Source organism: Anabrus simplex, chromosome 6 (genome assembly GCF_040414725.1).
Source record: "Anabrus simplex isolate iqAnaSimp1 chromosome 6, ASM4041472v1, whole genome shotgun sequence".
In the NCBI taxonomy this organism is placed as follows: Eukaryota; Metazoa; Arthropoda; class Insecta; order Orthoptera; family Tettigoniidae; genus Anabrus; species Anabrus simplex.
The window spans coordinates 223,374,316-223,395,801 of NC_090270.1; the positions used below are offsets into that span (position 1 = coordinate 223,374,316).

Below are 21,486 nucleotides of genomic sequence, written 5' to 3' on the forward strand. Positions count from 1 at the left end.
TCACAAGCCGTGATGCTCGTACCCTTCGAACGCAATGTCGTGTTCAGTCTTAGCAACCGATCCTCAGCCAGGCGTGGTCCGGGAACAGAATCCATGGACTGCAATGTGCGTTCAAATTGTCGATGTTCATGTATCCTGCAGTTCACATGTGACGCGTAATTTTCTGTGTTCTTCATCGACCCACGAGCCAAGTGATCCACCGTTCAGGGTTGTTTTCATTTTTTGATCATCCTCTCCACGGTGAGTAGAAGAGAGACAATCATTTTCATGGGTTTCTTGTCACAGAGCTAAGAAGTGTTTCAAGCATGGGCGTTGCGTTCATTTAAGACCTGCCCGCTGGGCCGAAGCCGTGACAGGTCCCCTCGTGTTATTCCCGCTCCACTGAGTGAGGGAGGTAGGTACCCAATGCCGAACATCTGTATCGAAGCAGACACTCCCGCTCTCGGCGACGGACGGAGCCGCTGTTTACAGATACGTACGGGACTCGCCTGAGCTCGCAACAGCAGGAGTCTCGCTCCTCGAGGGAGCCTCGCTGGAGGAGGGCACCGCGCAGGGCGATCTGACTCCTTCTGTGAAGTTAATTTACTTTTGTTTTTGCAGTTCACACTTCGTGATTTCTTATCTTATCCTCAGAAGTATGTATTACCTTGTCATTGCACCAATCATGGCATCCAACCTTTCAGGCATGTACCTGATTAGCGTTGCAATGTCCTCTAGGAATTCTCTCCCATTCTTCCAGTAGGGCCTCTTGTAGGTCTGGATAGTGTTGACAAACCCTTCACCCCAGCTAGTTCCATAGATGCTAGATAGGATTCGCTTCAGTGCTTCGAGCAGCCCAAAACCGTAATGTGAATCTCCACTTCATCCAAGAACTTTTGCACATATCTCACAAAATGTGGGTGTATTTTGTCCTGCATTTATGTGAAACTTTCAACAGTAAATGGAGCAAAAGGCACAACATGCTCCAGAAGGTTTTCCTGCACATACCAATGTGCTGTAAGGCTCCCTTGCTCCATGAATACCAAATCTGTTCTTACAGACATGTAGATTCCTGACCACACCATCAGAGAACCACCCTGAAAAGGAGTCCTGGGTGAGAATGTACAAGGAAAATACCTTTCCCCAGACATTTTTTCTACCATCAGGTGATCGTAGGCCAAATCATCACACATCAGTGAACAGAACTTGCTCCCACTGTTGTACCATCCAGCCATGATGTTTCGTTGCAAAATGCAGTTGAGCTGCATGATGCTGTTTGATGAGTTCTAGGCCTTCAGTGGGTCTTCTGGATTGAAGATAGTCTTCTTCCAGTCTTCTTCAGACGGTTCTTTCACTATCAATGACACCTTCGGTGGACTCGATTTCATTCTTTAAGGGCGGTGTTGTGATGGTTGCAGAAAACTTGAAGCCGAAAGAAGTGATCCTCTCTTGCCAATGTTGCTTTTCTCGGGGCTGATCATGGTCTCTTTGAATAGCCTCCAGTTTTCCTGTACCTTTTTACCATTCTGGAAATAATGGAAAGTGTAGATCTCAACACTTCTGCAACATAGTGCTTCCTGCAATCATTTTCCACGAAAGCTTTTGCAGCATATTCAGGACTTTATGGCATGTTAACCCAAAAAAAGCTGATTACAATAATGACAGAAACACGTTACAAACACATGTGATTGTAAGTGGTACTATACAGCACTACAAGTGCTTGAAGAGTGTAAAAACAGTATTGTCTCACATTCAGTGATGCGTTTTCCAGGTTGAGAGAGGAAAAAACTATGGCTAATGCAATAAAGGATCCACATTTCATTGTTTACTCACAAAATAAAGCCAACAACTTCCCCTGTCTAAAAATATGGGATAAACTGTTAAACTTTGATTAAGGGCCGGTATTATAATAGAGGTGTAAACTGTTGTTTCAATTTAAACTTCAGTTTATCTCTTAGGGCCATTTTCTCCAAATCGAGTAAAACCTGGTATAAATTAAACCCGTTTAACTTTAGTACCTAGTTTAAACTTGGGTCCATTTTCTCCACCAATTTCTGACACTCGTTTAGTTTAAACGAGCGAGCTGTCGTTGGCGCTAACGTTGGCTGCACTGAAGGAATAGTCGAAGGCATGGTCGATTGGAATTGGCCAATCAGAGCCAAGTAATTCAATGACCGACATTTTTGTAATATCAGCTGTTTGTGACGAATTAATGCTATCGTACGTAGTGAATAAAGAAGAAATTCGGCGGGATATTAGCTTTACTGACAAATAAATTGTTTACATTTGTGCGAAGTGTTGTGTCATATAATTTTACCCATTGCTGTCTACAATTTCTTGGAACGCACTTTTATTTCTTATTTTTCTCTGTCATGCTTAACCATAAATAAGTACCGTGGGCCTAATACGTGTCTTTTGATGTCTGTATTGTCTTACGGAACACACAGGAACATTGAAATATTAAAATCCTGGTCTTTCAGCAATAGGCCTACGGTATTCCTTTCCTCAGAAAATCAACATTTATGTGAATTTCAAGTAAACAAATTCCAAGCATGCTCGGGATCTATCTCCTATTAAAATCCATCGCCCTCGGCCGGGATCAATCTCACAAACCTTGGATCCAGCAGACAGACCACTGAGGATATATTATTTGGAGATGTATTACTTGATTCCATATTCGTTTATAACATAACCAAGTTCGCGATATGTCGTACTGTATGCATAATACTCTTCTCCCTACGGTGTTAATATTTCTATTGCTGGTATGCTGGCAATAGTTACGACGAAACATTCTTAACTATAATTTATTCTATTACAAGTTTACTAGCAAGCATGAAACACTTCATTGTTTTTCTGATCCTATAAATATATAATCTAGCGATTAGAAATTGTATACCACTGCCTCTCCTACCGTGCCGGTCAACATTCTAATGGTAAAAATATTTTCGACAAATTGGATTCGAACCGTCTAGTCACAGATTCGGACGATGCTGACCTAACGCTTTAACGACCACAGCCACCAGACATGGCATGAAGCGCGGACGTATTACACCACTTATGTAGGAATATGTTTATGCTTCACATTACAGTATTTTACAGTATATAATATTATAAGGAGACTGCAATTTAAGGTCTGTGGTCCCCGTTGTTAATAAGAAAAATGCCTGCTGCATCATATCTTAAAGCAACCAGAATCATTGCTTCTAGCGAAATAGCATTATTTCTTGCAGTTGACGTTTTAAATGAATCCTTCTTCGATACTAGACAATCCTTGCTGTTAGCTTATGAATTATAAATCCATCAAAAAAACTCTGTTACATCCGATTTTCCAAGATTGTAAACTTTTGTTGGAATGCGGCTTCTTAACCTCACTTGCACATCAAAATTATTTCCTATTTAACCAAAGACTTCAATAAATTCTCCCATTTTTCTAATGCTAATACTAGGTTATAATTTTAGTACGTTTTCTATTAAAGTGCTGCAGTACTGGTAGTCAAAACTAACCCTTCTACTAGGAAAATCACAGATACGTTAATAAAATGTCAAGAAGGTTGAATATAAACAGCAGTTGAAACCTACAATATAGAAGGTTTAACTTTGAACCAAGTTTAAACTTGATGCTAAGTTTAAACCAATATGGGGAAAATGAATATTATTTAAACTCATACTTAAACCAGATTAAAATAAACCTAGTTTAAATTCATTTGGGGAAAACGGCCCTTAGTCACGTATTATAAAACTTAATCTTAGGTTTAACTAGAGATTAATTTCACTGCCACTCATCTACTGTTTAAACTGAAGTTCAAGAATACATAACCTTACAACATGGCAGAACAAATGGATCTCGAATATATTTTTGAGGTGTTTGAAGAAATACTAAGCGATGATGAAGAAGTGGTTCAAATAATTGAATGACCACGGGTACCACGAGTTTTTCGAGCAACGGCATGTCACTTTCATATATGGAATGAAACAGAGTTTTTAAATAGGTTTAGGCTTATGAAACAGACTGTCATAGCCCTATTATAGCAAAATGGTGCTAGAATAAAACATGCAACGAAAAGGAAAGAATGTAAAAATGACTTTTTGAACTGTTTGAATGTCAAAAGTGTAAATTTTAGAAAATAAAGTAACTTCCTTCTATTTCAGAAATCATGCTGTAGAACCCCTCAGTCAGCTACTAATAGCGTTGCGGTTTTGTGCCTCCGATAGTATGTTTATTTCAGTGGGAGATTTCGGAGGAATTCATAAGGCCACTGCTTAACGGACTATATAAATATTTCTGTACTAATTGCACAAGCAGTTCTATTTCCTTACAAGTAAAATTAGGACAACGTTTATTGTTTTTATCCACCATTTTACCTACAAAAAGTAAAGAAGACAACATCGATAGCCATCTTTTCTTGCAAGTCACTGCAAGACATTATTGACAGGTATCGTTTTTTGCAAATCACTGCTACCAAGATCATATATTTCCTTCTTCACCTCATTTTAACTTAGGCTGGCCATTATAAGACTCAATATTGGTTTAAACTCAAGTTACAGTTTAACTCAATCTTCAGTTTAAACCTTCAATATAATACTGGCCTTAAATAGATTATTACACATAATTTCTTCAGCATTTATAGTTTCTAATCACTAGATTGCATGCCAAAATGCTGAATTCAGTTCCAAACCTCATTGCAGTGTTCATATGGAATGAGGGTATGTGGCTCTGTTGATGGTGATTTGTCAGTCGGATGGGACATTAAGCCTTTAGGCTATGTGCCGGCACCAGATTTCACCCTCTCCCTTCCCACTATCATATATCACGTCATTAATCTCATTAACTCCTCTGATGAGTTTGACATCAGGAAGGGCATCTGGCATTTAATGGTATTTAATCTCGCTTCATACCCGACACCGTAGAGAAATGAGATAAGGATTATACATGCATTACTATTCAACACAGTCACCATTCTTGTCCAAGCACTTTTTCCAGTGGATAACCAAGCCGTCATTGCCGGCATGGAAGAAATCTGCGTCCAGTCCCTGAAGCCACATCATGATGGCATGCTGAACAGCCATATCCTTGAATCGCTTATCACCCAGGTGATATGGATATTGATTCCCATAGGGAACCTGAAATATTTGTCCAGAATGAGTAAATTCATAATTCCACTATAAATGATCCGTTATTGGACATTATAAATTTTCAACGAACTCATTCTTTGTTGTCATCGTTTCGCCCCAGTGTGCTAATTTGGGCTCATCAGTTGGTAACTAACACACAAACTGAGATGCATGGCTAGTGCATATAATGGAGGCCATTCATTCAGGACAAATATTTCAGGTTCCCTATATGAATCAAATATCTATATCATCTGATGACCTAGCAGGCATCAGTTTTTGTAAAAGATACTCTCTCATAGTTCATTGGCACTGCCTGTGGCTCCAAGTACCCTATGCAGGTGCTTCTTCAATGATCTGAAGAGATGAAAATTACTGGGTGCCAGATAAGGATTATAGGGTGGATGGTCGAGATGGTTTATTTCGCTCATCTGGGTAGCAGGACCTAGACCTCTCTCAAAAGGCATCTTGTTGGTGCTTGACAACGCCAGACCACACACAGTCAGCTGCACATGTGAATTGTTGTTACGGTGGTTTGGTGGAAGATACTGGACCTGGTAGTTGGTGATTTCCTTTTCTTTGGTCCATTGAAGAAGCACCTGTAAGGTAAGCGATTTAACCCTTTCCTTACCAATGGTATTTGAAACTCACGAACCTACTATGCTGGCGTAGCAGGGGGAGAGGTGATACTCCCAGGTGGCGGATATGGGGGGTCCTAACCAGCTTGCAGCGAAATAAAGTAGCTCTCGGAGCCCAAACACACAATCCCTTGTGGGTTGGGGACGCAGACGAAGAATGCACCCATGGCATCTCCTGCCGATCATAAGAGGCGACTAAAAGGTAACCAAGGGATGATCAGAACCACGAGACTACTTGTAATTAGTACCACCACGCGGGGAACACCATGGGTCACTTTTACTTGCGCGTAGTACCACTATGTTCGGTACAAAATAGGTTTGTGATTAGTAGCAACAGAGTGCGCTGTCGGCTTTTACAGTACCTGTGATTAGTACCATTATATGAGGAACACCATGGTTCTGGCTTGCCTATGATTAGTACCCACTATATGAGGAACACCACGGGATAGTATGAGTCCCTGTGGTTAGTAAGTACACTTATGTGATGTACACCATAGGTTTGCGTAACCTGTAAATGGCACCGCAATGAGCAAAACATCACAGGTCTGTATTACATGTGCAAATTTCATTACCTGTGAGTAGTACCATACTGTGTGGAATGCCGGAAGTCTATGCTACCTTTGATTAGTACTGCAACATAACAAATACCATGGTTCTACTTTCTTAGTGATAAGTACCATTATGAGGGGCCGATGACTTGAATTTTGGACCCTCTTTAGACTAAAAGCATCGTCAATTCAGTATTGTGCTATAGCAGCAGTCCCTTGGTCAGTAATACTATTGTTTTACGTCAGTTTCTGTGAATGTGAGGCATTGCGGGTTGGATCCACTGATTGTTTTAAATTCATATCCATCCATTCATTCTTTGTCCTCACGTTTTGAATTCTGGTCAGTGGAGGATTTTGTATTTTTAATTTGTCTTTCTTTTTAATGATACTTGTTCGTGGCGTCGACCTCTGTAGATCTTTTGCCACTACTTTCACCATATGAGAGGAACCTGCGTGTAAGTGGAATTGCGGAAGTGTAGTGTTGAATGTGAGGAAAGGAACGTTAAGGACGACATAAACACCCAGTCCCCAGGCCAGGGATATTAATCATTTACAATTAAAAACCCCTGACCCAGCTGGGAATCGAACCTGGGGCCGCCGGGTGACAGGCGGACGCGTTGACCCCTACACCGCGTGGGCATTACATTTCATCTCATTTCGTACCATTAGGGGCGATGACCTAGATGTGAGGCCTCTTTAAACAACAAGCATCATCATCATCAACGGTATTTGAAAGTACCAAGGTCTAATATAACATTAGGAATATAACTTAGGTTTTGAAGTCCGACTGCACTTCTCAGTACTGCTTCTCTGTAGTTTCTACAGTAGCCTGAAGATAGCGTGTGCACTCTCCAAGGATAGTTTGTTATTCTGTAGAGGTTTGAGCACAGCTGTGTTTCTGAATTACAGTGCATTTGATCTTAAGATGACATAGTCACAGTTTGGGAGTAAATGAATGTCCATATCATATGGTAAGTGTCTAGAAAATCCAGAGATTAATTCTGTACAGTATTATTGTTTATAGTTAACGATTACCATCTTAAGATATAAAATGTAGACTGGTGCTTAGAAGTACCAATAGGTCGTTCGTGATACATTTTAGAATATTTCAAACTGAAATCCACCTACTTGTTCTTTGCATTTATACATGCGGTTTAGGTTTTGTTTACTCTTGTTATTACAGGTTATTATCATTAGGCTGGTGTGAAAGTGGGAAACAGCAGAAAACATCTTCAGGCCTACCGACGGTGTAGTTCGAACCTATCACCTCCTGAAAGTAAACTAACAGTTACTTGACCTGAAATGCTTAGCCAGCTTGCTTGGTACTATAAAATATAAAACTAAATAATAATAATACGACATTGTTGTTGTTTGTTTATCTCTTAGTTCTCTTTCTTGCTACGGTGTTCGGGATGAGGTAAGTTGAATTTATATGCATGTTTTTACTGCCGGATGCCTTTCCTGATGCCAACCTCAGTTGAGCTAATGAAGATGTAATGAATTATAATAGTAACGTTATTGGTTTTACGTCCCAGTAACTACTTTTACGGTTTTTCGTGATGCTGAGGTGCCAGAATTTTGTCCCACAAGAGTTCCTTTATGTGCTGGTAAATATATTGACACGGAGCTGACTTATTTGAGCAACTTCAAATACCACTGGACTGAGCCAGCATCGAACCTGCCAACTGGCATCATAAACGTGTTCTTACTTACTTACCTTCAGGCCTGATGGTGCTTGTAAGTAGCAATATTTTTTTCTCTCAATAAAGTCTTTTTATCTTCTTCAACTTTCTGAGTTCAAAAACTGTTGTCATATTCATAATAGCTAAGACAACCTACCAAAAAGGTTTGATAATGTTAAGATTATAATTGATAATTTGGTACTGAAGGGTTAATGGTACAGCTGTTCAGCATGCCGTATTGACGGGGCTTCAGGGTCTGGGTGTAGATATCTTCCATACCAGCATCGATGCCTGATGTATTGTGGGAACAAGTGCTTGGACATGAATGGTGACTACGATGAACAGTGATGGATGTCAGTGCCCTATTACGGCATATTCTGATATTTGCCTATAAAATAGAGCTTTACTGTGCGAGCTCTTCTTAACTTAATTTTTGAAGCGTCCTTGTATTATTTCTTCCCCCAAAGACATTCAAGCGTTCTAATGAAACTGTGTGTAAGATTTTTCTAACAGCTTTTTATGATGTTTAGAACTTCAGATATGTAAAGCATATTTTAATTTCACTAGTTTCATTTCTTTAATTATGTTTTTGGAGGAGTAAGGCTGTTATTAACACAGTGTCTTAGTTGTTGACTTGCCACGAAGGTTCGCAGGTTTGATATCTTGTGGATCCTTAAGCTGAAATTTTTGCCCAAAAGATCATGTGACATCAGTAATCCAAGTCCCTTGTCAAAACTAAGTATGTGCCAGGGGGCTCTAGCAACCCCAGAAATAAGGGGGATAAACTGAAGACTGTTTTTAAATTTGATTTGTTGAAGTACTATTTGTTGACTAAGTAATACTCCTTTTTCTTTCCAGTGTCGGGTGTGGCAGAGGGATTTCCGGGACAGACGTGCTCTACAACCAGATGTTTTGTACTACCCAGACTTGCAGCCTCCTCCCAGTTATGTAGACAACCCTATAAATTCTGTTACAACGCGTTTTGTAAAAACTGCTACAAACAAGATGCGCTGCCCTATTTTTTGCATGGCCTGGACTCCTGAAGGTCGACGGCTTGTTACAGGTGCATCTAGCGGAGAATTTACCCTGTGGAATGGACTTACTTTTAACTTTGAAACGATTTTACAGGTATGGTTTGAAAGTGATCATATGAAAAAAGTTCTTAGGTTATTGTTCAAGTGTGTGTGTCTATTTTAATTTTTCCATCAAAAGCTGTTTATAATCAACATCATGTGAACTTAATTTCACCAAGAGTACATTACCTGTCTCCATGATTTTGTTATGCATTCTTGAAGTGGTTTATGTTCCTCAGATTGAGCGAGTGATCATCCTTTCTCTCATTTCAATAATTTTTGGATGTAGAACATAAAAAAGTGATGGTGGTAAGTTGGAGAGGAATTCCGGTGAAATCAGCCAATTCCATTTTGGGAAAATTGCTGTGAGTGAGTACAGCTTAAAAACAAAGTAATTATTATTTTCAATTTCCAAACCATCAGTTATTTAACAGTATTTTGTATGGAATGGACTTACTTTTAACTTCAAAACAAGTACAACTGTGTATTTATGAAGACCTCAGGGGTAAACTCTGTTAACCTTCATATTTGGATTGTTCAGTTCTTTATTGTAAACAGTTATATCCAACATGTAGATACTTTTTATTCAAGAAGTTAGTCGATTTAACCGGAGATGGTAGCACAATTCAGTTTCATTTTTTATTTGTAGACAAATACCTTTTATATAAATAAGAGGACAATTTTACAAGCAAATAATTTAAGCTCAAAAGCATCAACCAAATGCACAACCATGACAAAAGATTCAAATACAGAAGTCAACTGATGAACTGGGTATACGCAAGATACGAATGTTTATGTGCATGCAGTGTTCTTATATATAGTGTTTTTAACCATATATACTTATAAATTAGCTTTAAGTTAAGATAGTGTTGTACAAACCAGTTTTAACTTTAAAGTATATTATTATAGACATATACTTGCAGTGGCATACATGTCAGTTCCCGATTTGACATGCCCCACTTGGACATATTCAAACATTTGTTATCATATGGCATTCCCCAGACGAAGCAATATCAATCATTCCTTGATGTACTATATGTGAGTGTATTGTTCAGCTGAGGAAATTGTGGTCGAAACCGTACTGTAGTATAATAGTTATAATAAACAAGTATTGATAAGGTGGAATTCCTTTCTTATTTATAATTATGTAAGGCTATACTCTAAAAAGCAAATATCGCTGTCCTGTTCTCTTTTTTTTAATGGCTGTTTTCAAGTTCAGTGAGGAATTAAGGAAATAAACACTCTCTCTCACCCTCACTCAATTTAATGTATATATATATATATATATATATATATATATATATATATATATATATATATAAAATATGAGTTTTGTCTGTACGTTGCTCAGAATTTGAAAAGAATGGCATTTCTGTATCGGTCATATTCGCAGTAACAAGGAAATGCACGTTTTACATTTTCATAATTTCTGTCTGTATGTATGTACATGCATCACAAGAAAACAGCTGAAGGGAATTGAATGAAAATCGGTATATAAAGCAGGGGGATGAGCCACTACAATCTAGGCTATAAATCATTTTATTCATGCTGAGTGAAATAGTAGTTTAGGAGTAGGCCTAAAATTTCTCAGATATTTATATTATTAGTGGCCCTATCGATAAATACTACATAACTAAAGTTATATAGAATTAAATTTCCGATCATTTATGTCTTATCCATTTTTCCGTACGAGCTATGATAACACAGATATTCATGAATTTGTATTTTTGTTGCTAAGTACAAATCAACGCCGAGTCACGAGAAAATGGGTTAACAGAATTTAATGAAAACCGGTATATAAAGTCGGGGAATAAGAAACTACACTCTAAGCTTTAAACAATTTTATTCACCCTGGATGAAATTGTATATTAGGTGAAGGTGCGTAAAATTTAATTTTTAAATACCTATGTTATTGGTCCTATCGAAAAGTACTACATAACAAAAGTTATAGAGAATGCAATTTCCGATCATTTATGTTTTATTCAGTTCCAGCATACCGACTATGATGAGAGTGGTATTTCAGAGTCGGAAGAAAACTAAGTGTGAGGCCTACAATATTGAAAGCGCATAACATTGATCAACTATAACATTACATTGACCATTGTTTGTTGTGATGTTCTTTGTCTCTTATGCTGCCGCTCAACTGCGATAGATGGGATTACTGCTGTGTACAGAGTATAACAGCCTGACTGAATATTGGTGGGAAATACCTGGGGAGTTAGAAAACTTTCTTCTTTACCATGCCAATCCTCTGATTCATACATTTTCTGATACTGCTAGTACATAACACACTGGTTCTTAAAAGTATTCCAGCTATTTGATCCCTACTCTGACGCGCTGTTTTGAATGAGCAGTGTGCACACTTACGGCCGAGGCTCACTTAGTAGTAGTAGTAGTAGTAGTAGTATGACCTGGTCTTGAATAAAAATTTAGGCCTGTTCCAAATAATAGTACCACAATTCACTAAATAACTCATAATTCAACCCTGAAAAGAGCCGTTTCTTAAGAAAAGCTTCTTCCTCCTCACTTTTATTAAATTCTACATTGATTTTATTCCAAATTAGCGGTGAAGAGGGGGTTTCTCCTCTGGCTTGGAGGAAAAATTTGGCTCCAAGTCAGATTTCTCCGCCACCAGTGTAGTGAATTGAGATTTTCAGACTTATCGAGTACTCCTAGGAAACAGATTAGTAAAAGGGCATAGTTTTTGCCCTGGGACTGTCCACTATTCGACATTCGACCCCCCGCCCGCGAAAAAAGGCGGATCACGGCTATCTGCTGCTTGGTCATTCCAACTCTGAAACTTTGGACTGTTAGACCGGCAGCGTAGTACTGTTCGTTAAAAGTGAAAAAATGTGTGGTTTTTCATTTGATCCAGTATTTCATATGATATAATTGCTTTTAATCGCGATATTCCTGCTGGCGTCATTGTAATGACCTATGTTTGATTGCAGTTTGGAAAACCACAAAGAAATCTTTCTGAGGATGTAAAAAGTCAGGTGGAGAGTGAGTCTCCCATTATAATGAAAAATCGCCAACCTGATTGTGACCGTTGGTGGGCGAGCGGGCCTACCATTACAATGAAAATCCCCTAACCCAGTCTTCATATGAGGATAGACGTTTGGTGACTTCCCCGTCGCATTTCTAGGATAACGTTAGGAGCTATGCAGTTTAATCTGGCGAGTATGGGGGATGTTCAAGTTGCACCACTCCCTTTTTTCCCATGAACTGTTTGACGATATTGGCTGTGTGTGGGCGAGCATTGTCATGGACAAAAAACCATGAACCTTGTGCATACTGGGGTCGTACCCTGCGTAGATGTTTCATGTAACGGGTCAAAATTTCAATGTACCATGCAGCATTTAACGTAGTTCCTTCAGATTAAAATTCCTTGTGAATAATGCCTTGACTATTGAAAAAGGTGATGAGCATCGTTTTGATGCGTGACTTTTCGGCTCTGACCTTTTTCCGATGAGGGGATCCTGGAGAACGCCATTCCATGCTTTGCCGTTTCGTTTCAGGGTCGTACCTGAGACACCAGGTTTCATCCTCAGTGACAATACAGTTCAAGAAATTTGGAGTTGCATCTGCCATTTCGACAAAATCCTGTGCACCTCTAAACATGCCTGCTTCTGATCGTCAGTAAAAAGGTGCAGTTTTATATTGAGAATCTCACAAGATTAATTCAGACACTGACGCTAAACTAAATTTTCAGCGACTTTTAGAGGGCGTGTCGTCAGAAACACTCACGACATAGCCTATATTAACAACCACAGAACAGCACATTACCATTGTTTCATACAAAGCTGATAGTAAAATACGTCGCGTGTTTACAGTATTCTTGCGAGCAGGCGACCGGGAAGTTCCCCGCTGCCACAAGACGCTGCCGACAGGACTCAGTTTCTGCGTCACATTCACTTATGAAGGACGTATTTCAGAATAGCAATTGGTGTTCATACTGAGGTGATATTTAATAATGCCGCTTACTCACAAGGAACGTTGTAAACGGTATTGCGGGAAGAACAATGATACCTGCCCAGTTACGCATACGCCGCTAACAGATACGAAAATCGGTGAAGAAACACAGAGCTCAGAAAAAACTTAGGGCTTATCAAGAGCTACGGTACTTCCTGTTCTAAAAGTCCAACAAACAACCATAAACATCGATTCCAGAGCCGAGTACACCAACATCTTGTTATAAACGCGAACAGACATTGGGGAAAGCTGTAAAGCGCTCGGAGCATGCTGTGAGTCCGCGGAAGAAACGGCAAGTTGTTTCTGCGCTGAGTGTAAAATTTGGTGTGCGCAGGATGTCTTCACTTCCAAATCAAGAAGTTCTTGTATTTCTCAATCCGAATGATATCAGTTGGCCATCTCCTCGAGCAAGAGATTTTATCCTTGTATAGGACAGTTCTGGACGATAATTTTTTAAAAAATTATTCATGCGCATCACAGTGCGAGACACATATGAAGTTTTAAAACAAGAATACCCATGCCATGCAATCGGTTGGCCTTCTTTTTATGGACTTCGACCAAAGTACATTTCTGTGCCCTACCGGGACCACATGATATTCATTATGTGGAGCCATTCAAAAATGTATAGTTCAGGCAAGAAAATATTATTCTGAAATTACTACCACACACTCTCTACATCCAAATTACAAGATCGAAGCATATGACAAAAATCCACCCCATGATATACGGCTTCTGAAGTGGGTGATTTCGTACTTGGAAAATACAGTGGAAACAAACCTTCAAAATATTATGTTTATGTTTGTACCATAACTGAAAGTAATGGTGATATTTATTTTGCAACCAATTTTCACAAGTGCAGCGATGAAGCTGAACTGTTTTGTGAACCACCGACGAAAGACGAGTGCTTTTTAAATGTAAGTGAAATCAAAAGAAAATTACCGGTGACTCGTTTTACTCGTGGGAAATGTTATTTTGATGAGTCTATACCAGAAGCAGGATGAACAAAAATGTTTTCATTTTATTATATTTTTTTCTGACCAAGCTTTCATTCAAACTGTAGGCTACTTAAGCGTAGAATGTTCAGTTATTTTTAAATATTTTACTTCATTTTACATTCACTGTTACAAGTGTTAAATAACTGTGTGACAATTCATAAAAACACTTTACTTTATTAAGTAGGCCACGTCAGTACCAGTATCTGTAGTTATATACCTTATTATTAGGAGGAATGAAGCTTGTAGTTTTATGTGACCGATAACCTCAGTATCATAATCCACGGGACCTCATTTTTACGCGAAATCCGAACTACCGGACGCGACTTTCACCTAAAAAAATCACACATGCATTAATCGGGACTCGAACCTCGTCCGTCTTGATGGTTCCAAGTAGCTTGCAGGATGCTAATTAGTTTATAATATCACCTATTCAATACTTAATTTTTTTTTTTTTTAACAATTAGGAATTTATCTTTATTTCCATATGAGACATGTTTTGCCTTATCATTGAAGGGATCATCAGTCACAGTACTACCTGAAGGCATAAATCAGGTACCTGATTTGTAATTAAATTATAAATACTAAGGAATAATATTGACATATTACAGTAGGCCGATGCGCCATCCCACCCCTTCTTTATTATTACTGCGATATTAAATATACATTTTATCATTCAGTGATTGTATTTGATGTGGAGTTTAAGATTTATTAGCCCCTCATGTCATGTCGCCATAGCACTGATTTGCATGTGTAATCCCGCGTGATGATTGCCTTTAACTATATTACGCAACTTACACATTTGGTTTTTTCGCAAAATGTACCTTTGTCCTTCTTGTAAACAATATCTTAACATTACCAATAAAAGTTGCCACAATTCGGAGAATTTATAAAAAACCTTAAATGTATGTAAAGTCAAAAGTCCGTTCCATGTAAACACCGATCGCAACGTCTAAAATTGTATGAAATCGCATGCATCAGGTTTACAACAATGAACTTTGTGGAGGTTGTTAAGTATCATCTACACGTTATTGTGCATAAATATCAATTTATTTAGATGGTAAGTTTCATATATATGTTAAAAAGAAATTGTCAAAAGTAAACACACGATGCCTGGTATTGGCCAACACACACAAGTTTCGTTGAACATTGACTATTGGACAAGTTCTTCATGTATCAAACTCAAAAGATTAGTACAAATTGTTTGCTTCTCCTTGATGCAGGGCAATGAACAGGTGGAATTTATTTGAAATGCAAAAGACGGATGTCAGATTGTGCCAAGAGTTGAAAAGGTGGGCCTAAAATGGGAATGAAAATCTGTAAGCAATTTTGAAAGTAGGCAGTGTTTGGAGAAACTTAACAAGAAGGTTAGGGGGACTTCCGACTACTTACGTCTTCACCTGTGCCATGTGGCATAGCTCTATATGTGTGCTAAGTCTGAGTGTTGTGCGTGGAGGTCGCGTGTGGTGAAAGCGAGCTTGGACGAGAAAGAGTGAGGGTTTAGACATAGTGGGTGGGGAGCAGGAGTGTGCTGATCTGTTTTGAAGCTTAGTCACGGGGAATTTATTGATTATTTCCTCAGTGAGCATGTTCATATCCTCAGAAATTTAATTTAAGTTATAAATCGGGTTGCATTTCTGATCTATGTTGATAAAAATATTCTCCAAGATATTAAATATGTTGCCTTTGTTAGTGAAACAAAGAATCCATAGATTTGTTCTATTGAAGTGAAGGAATGTTTGGAATCTACTATGTGAGAACTTGTGGTGGAAAATTTGTTATATTTTGTGGGGTTGTGTTCTTTATATCGAACAAAAACGTGTGCAGTTTGGCTCACATAACTAGCTAGACATTGGCTGCATTTTAGTTTGTAAACCCCTGATTTATGAAATTTATTAGTGATATTATTGACTGTATGCCGATTGTAGAATGGTTTACGTTGTTATTACATGTTTTGAAAGAGATGTGGACATTGTGCTTTTTAATTATTGTTAATTACATAAATGTTGTTCTTGCTGTAAGTGAAAGGTGCATAATTATCCGCTTTCTTTTTGGACTACAAGTGGAGTTATGGTGGGCTTATTCTCGATTTTTTTTTTTTTTTTAAATCTTGTCTATGGAATGCTTATTAAATCAGTTTTTTTCTCACAGTGAAATAAATAGTGTTTAGCTCTTTCTTTCGATTTGCATCTGATAAGGGGAATGTTAAAGGCTCAGTGAATTAAACTATAGAAAGTGTCTCTTTTGTGAGCTTCTGGATGTGTGGATTCCTGTCAAATGGTACTTACTGTTTGAGTAGTTTTTCCGTAGATTATTGTATGCGAGTGTGTTTGAGTTATTGCTGATGGTGAGGTCCAGAACATTTAGAGTGCTACTAATTTCAGTTTCAGATGTAAATTTAATCCATGGGTCAACCTTATTCAATTGCTCGAGAGTGGCATCACCATTGGTAATATTATGATCTATGATAGCGAATGTGTCATCCACATAACACGTCTAAAATGCTGCTACTTTGATATTACGAAAGATTTTTGTTTTGCCAAGTAATCCATGTAGATTTCAGCCATTATCCCCGAGGCTTTGGTACCCATAGGAAGACCTTGTTGTTTGTAAAAGAAAAAGGCCGTTAAAAGTAAAATAATTATTAGAAGTTACAAATTCTAAGAGAACTATAAACTCGTCTATTTCCTGTTTGCTCAGTTTACTGTGTTTTTGTAAATTATCCTTGATTACTTTATAGTTTTCATTACATGTTTTTTGATATAAGAGTACATACATGGCTTAGCTGTGGAGAGGCTCGGATTAATTTTTATTAATTTTTGAGTGAAATGAAAGATGTTTGAGTAACTGTATTAAATTCTGGTGAATGCAATTGGTTATGTCTTTTTTGATTACCTTAAATCAATTTTCTGAGAAGAAAGGTTCCGTTTTATGGATGTAAGTTTCCTTGTTCATGATTACTATTGCATTGCCCTTATCTGCTTTCAGGATAATCAGGTCATTCTCACTAATTTTCTGTTTTAAAGAATCAGTTGCTTTTTTTTGGGAATAGGGGAACTGTCTATTTGGGTTCTTCTATTAAATTGGAAAGTTTTCTTCAGATGTTAATTCTGATTTCTGCTTAACTGTCGGCAGGTAGTTTCTGTAGGGTATTCTCCACCTCAGCTGTGATGGTGATCATCTTTTAGTTTAAAGGCTCCAGGCCAATCAAACTTCGGGCTGTTTTCAAAGATGTTTATTTCTTTTTAATGTGTTTCTAATGTCTTTGTTACATTTTTATATTTGAAATTTATCTTGTGAAAAATCAGATGAAGATGTCCACAATAATGGACGAAACATGTCCTGATAATTATTAATGTAGACTTGAAAAATAAAAACAAAATATCAGTATTGTAAAGGGGTTTAAGATGAAATTCATTTCATGCAGTATCTGAATTATGTAAATAAGCAAAGCAATAAGGGAAGTAAAACTAAATGTATGTCAACTAGTATCTGCGTTCCACGAGAAGTCGTGTCACTACACTCTGAGCTACAAACGTTCGTCATGACAGTGCAAACTCTCTGAAACAGATGCATGTTCGGGACTTATAATTGTAGTAGGCTAAATGTGTAACTAAAGCACAATTGCACTACCACTTTGAGGCTTCAGAACAGCATGTAATTTCGCAAGAGTAACTGCGGACGGCACAGATGTTTATTATCAGGCCCTTAGACTGAAGATAGGCGCATGCGCAGCAGCCATGTTTACCCTGCATCCACGCGACTTCTTCTCGTCAGACGACCCTAGTAAGCTGCATGCGTTATTTATGGGAGTGAAAAACTCTGTTCGTTTATCTGTTGGTACGTACCAGCTCATTGCAAACTACTGTACGCACTCGTAAATAAAACAGGAGAGGCCTTAACCCATTCGGTGGGTGATGCGGCGAGATCCGCGGCTGCGAGTTGCTTGCTCGGTGGGGAACGCGCATATATCCACTGATTCAATTTTTTTTTTTTCTCAGTTGCCTGCCTGCAGAGGTTTATTTCCTTTACAGCAGCGTATTCTGAATGAGTCTGCCCTCTGATGTGAATTTTTTCAACTATGTTCTCCCAATACCAATGTGTCATCCATGAGTTGCAACATAAAGAACGCAGCTGAGTCTGGGCGAGAACGACGTAAGGCCTAATAGCTCCGCGCTGAATCTTTAGCTCATCGCCTTTGTCCCTTGGATGTAATAATATTGCTGTAGAAGGGATTTCTAGAGATTATGACACTGAACAGACCTCTCTGATGACATTTTAGAATTGTGACCTGATTTATTATGCCCAGTCTTGAGTTCTTCTTTCACGACTGGAGTGTGTGTTTGTCGCGAGTTACACAACATTTTATTATCTTGACATCCGTAATAGTCATATTTCATGATTTCCGTCCAAACTGCTGAGACCAGGGTTCTATTCGATCCTTCTTCTTACATTTTTTCCGCTAAAATATCTATAACGAATTACCGGCCGCACTGTTAGAGGAAGATGATTTACGGGTCGTGATAAACGAAATATTGGAATTTAGTGGCGAGAATTGTGATATTAGTGAAGTAAGTTCTGCCGAAGGGGAATTCGTAAGTGACAGGAAATTACCTGGATTAAGTACTGCAGGCTCGAATATACAGGGTTTGGGCGTAGCTGATGAAAATGTTCAGCAGTCGCAATAGAGACAACACGTGTTCGATGCCAGTTCAAGTAGCGATCATGACAGTGACAGTTGTGACGATAATACTGAGTACAATCCAACCATTGCAAGTTCTTGGTCAACTTATACTGAAAATGGACAAAGAAATTCCTGCTTTGATCCAAAGTTCCACCGTGATGTAAAGAGAGTGTTTTTAGGGAAAACAAAGCTGAGCGATATATTTTAAGCTTCTTACGGCCATTCTGATGCTGCAGGGGATTGTACAGAAACCTAAATGAGGACACTATTTCCCGCATTCGCTTGTTCACTACGCCTATTTTCTATGAGCTGATGACACAGAAGACATTTTTTTCTCGCCAGATTGAGTGGCCTGGCCGGCTTCGTGACCCCAGGTTGGCAGGTTTGATTCTGGCTCAGACCGGTGGTATTTGAAGGTGCTCAAATACGTCGGCCTCTTGTCAGTAGATTTACTGGCATGCAAAAGACTAAATTCAGGCACCTCGGTGTCTCCGGAAACTGTAAAAGTAGTTAGTGGGATGTGAAGCCAATAACATTATTATTGTTGTTATTATTATTATTCTTTCTTTCTTCGTTATGCCCGTTTACAGAGCGCGTTGGAACTTGTTAGCTTGATGATGGTTTTGCTTTCTTCTTCTCCTCCCAAAATCTCTTCATGAACTTGCTGTGCTGTTTCTTGCGTTCTTCCATCCATTGTCTCCCTGTGGTTCTTTTAGCCTTTTCTGTGAACTTGTGCTTTGCAACCAGATTCCCAAAAGCCTTGCAATCCCTGATGATATCTTCTGTGATGTTCATTTCTTTTAAGTCCTGCTTTATTTCCTCAAACCAGCTTATTTTGACCTTCATTGAATTAATTATACCAAGCAGTCCATTCTACAGATGTGGCCATAGAATTTCAATCGTCTCCTGCGTACGGTTTCGGTGAACTTGTCGATTGCTTTGTACAAATCTACAGTCTTCCTTTTCATCCAAATACCATTTACATGAACGGGGCCATATATTTTCCTCAGAATTTTCTGTTCTTGTTTTTCAATTTCATCCATTTTAGAGTAGCCTCCTAGAGATGTGGTTTCTGAGGCATACAAGGCTTCTGGAAGAACAACAGTCTTATAATGCCGAAGTTTTGCATTTCGTGACATCACTCTTTTATTGTAGTGGTTCCATGTTATTCGGTATGCTTTCAGGAGTTAGGTGGCTCTTTAAATTAGCTTTCCTGTCCAATCCGGATGGTACAATGATTTCTCCTAGATATTTGAAGGAAGGGACCTGTGTGATTATTCCATAATTTGTCTGTAGTGGGGATCTTGGGATATTTTGGTGTCCATTAGTCATGATATGAGTCTTCTCATATGATATTTGGAGGCCTGTCTTTGATGCTATCTCATGCAACTTCTCTATGGCATACCTGGTTTCTTCACTAGTCTTAGTAAAGATATCTAGATCATCAGCAAAAGCTAGGCACTTCACGTTAATTCTTTGTCCCCGAGTAACAATGTTTATACCTTCGATTTCTTTTCCCCATTCCCTGATGACTTTGTCTAACACTAAGTTAAAAAGGATTGGGGAGAGGCCATCTCCTTGTCGAACTCCTGTATGCACTTCAAAAGGCTCTGATAGTTCACCTAGAAACTTCACTTGAGATGTTGTGTCTGTGAGAGTCTGGCGGATTAATTCTGTGGTCTTCTTGTCCACACTGAGCTGTCCTAGGATGTCCACAACAGTTTGTCTGTCGATAGAGTCATACGCCTTCTTAAAGTCCACAAAGGTGACAAATGTGATGGTACTGCAGCGTATCCTTAATATCGTCTTCAGACTCCAAATTTGCTCAGAACACGATCTACCTTTTCTGAAGCCTGCTTGGTATTCACCAATCAAATGATCTGTTTGTTGTTCTACTCTGTTTAATAGCACTTTAGATAGAACCTTGTATATAACTGGTAAAAGGGATATGCCTCTGTAGTTGTTGGCGTCCGCTCGATCGCCTTTCTTATGTAATGGCTGGATAATGGCATTCTTCCAGTCCTTTGGAATCATCATGGTCTCCCATATTTCTGTTAAGAGCGTATGAATTCTTCTGATGAGGTCATCTCCTATTTTCAACATTTCCGCAGTTATGCCATCGTTTCCAGGGGCTTTATTATTTTTGAGCGATTGGATTATCTCTTTTATTTCTTGAGTTGTTGGGGGTTGTAAGTCTGGGTTTGGTGGAGGTTTTTCAAACTGTAGTCTTTCAGTTGGTGGATCGCAGTTCAGTAGATTTTGGAAATAGCCAGTATCTTGCTGTTCTCTTTACTGTTTGTCTCTAGTGATCCGTTAGGTCGACGAAAACTTAATGTTGGTGGTTTGTACCCTGATAAGTCCTCACGAAATGTCTTGTAGAAACTCCGAGTGTTGTTTTTCTGGAAAACCTGTTCTATCTCTGCGAGTCTGTTTCTCTCGTATGTACGTTTTTCGCGGCAGATTGTTTTTGAGATCAGTTTTTGAGTCTTTAGGAAATTCTGCCATCTGTCGACTGTTCTATGTCCATTCCATTGATTCCATGCTTTGATTCTGTCATTGATAGCTTCATCACAGGTTGTGTTCCACCATCTGTGTTTACGTTTCCTGGGTGGCTGTCCGAATTTCATTGCTGATGACTGTAATGTGTTGTGAATATCTGGCCATACCTTAGGATCTTGATCGTGTATGTCACGTACGAAAATATCGGCATTCTTCCTCAGGCAGTCCGGATCCACTCTTGGAAATTGGCTGCCTTTAGGTCTGGATCTGTTTGGTTGGAACCTAACCTTGATTTGCGTAAGGTAGTGAT

General features: G+C 38.8%; 1 protein-coding gene and 1 pseudogene across 1 annotated transcript in view; one reads left to right on the top strand and one right to left on the bottom strand.

Moving 5' to 3' along the window:
* Wdr33 (WD repeat domain 33) overlaps positions 1-21,486 on the top strand; it is a 239,767-nt gene that overhangs the window by 29,631 nt on the left and 188,650 nt on the right. The window contains exon 2 of the mRNA XM_067150215.2: positions 8,815-9,084. Coding sequence (XP_067006316.1) covers positions 8,815-9,084 — 270 coding nt within the window. The remainder of the gene's footprint in view (positions 1-8,814; positions 9,085-21,486) is intronic.
* LOC136876582 (5.8S ribosomal RNA) lies at positions 58-211 on the bottom strand (annotated as a pseudogene).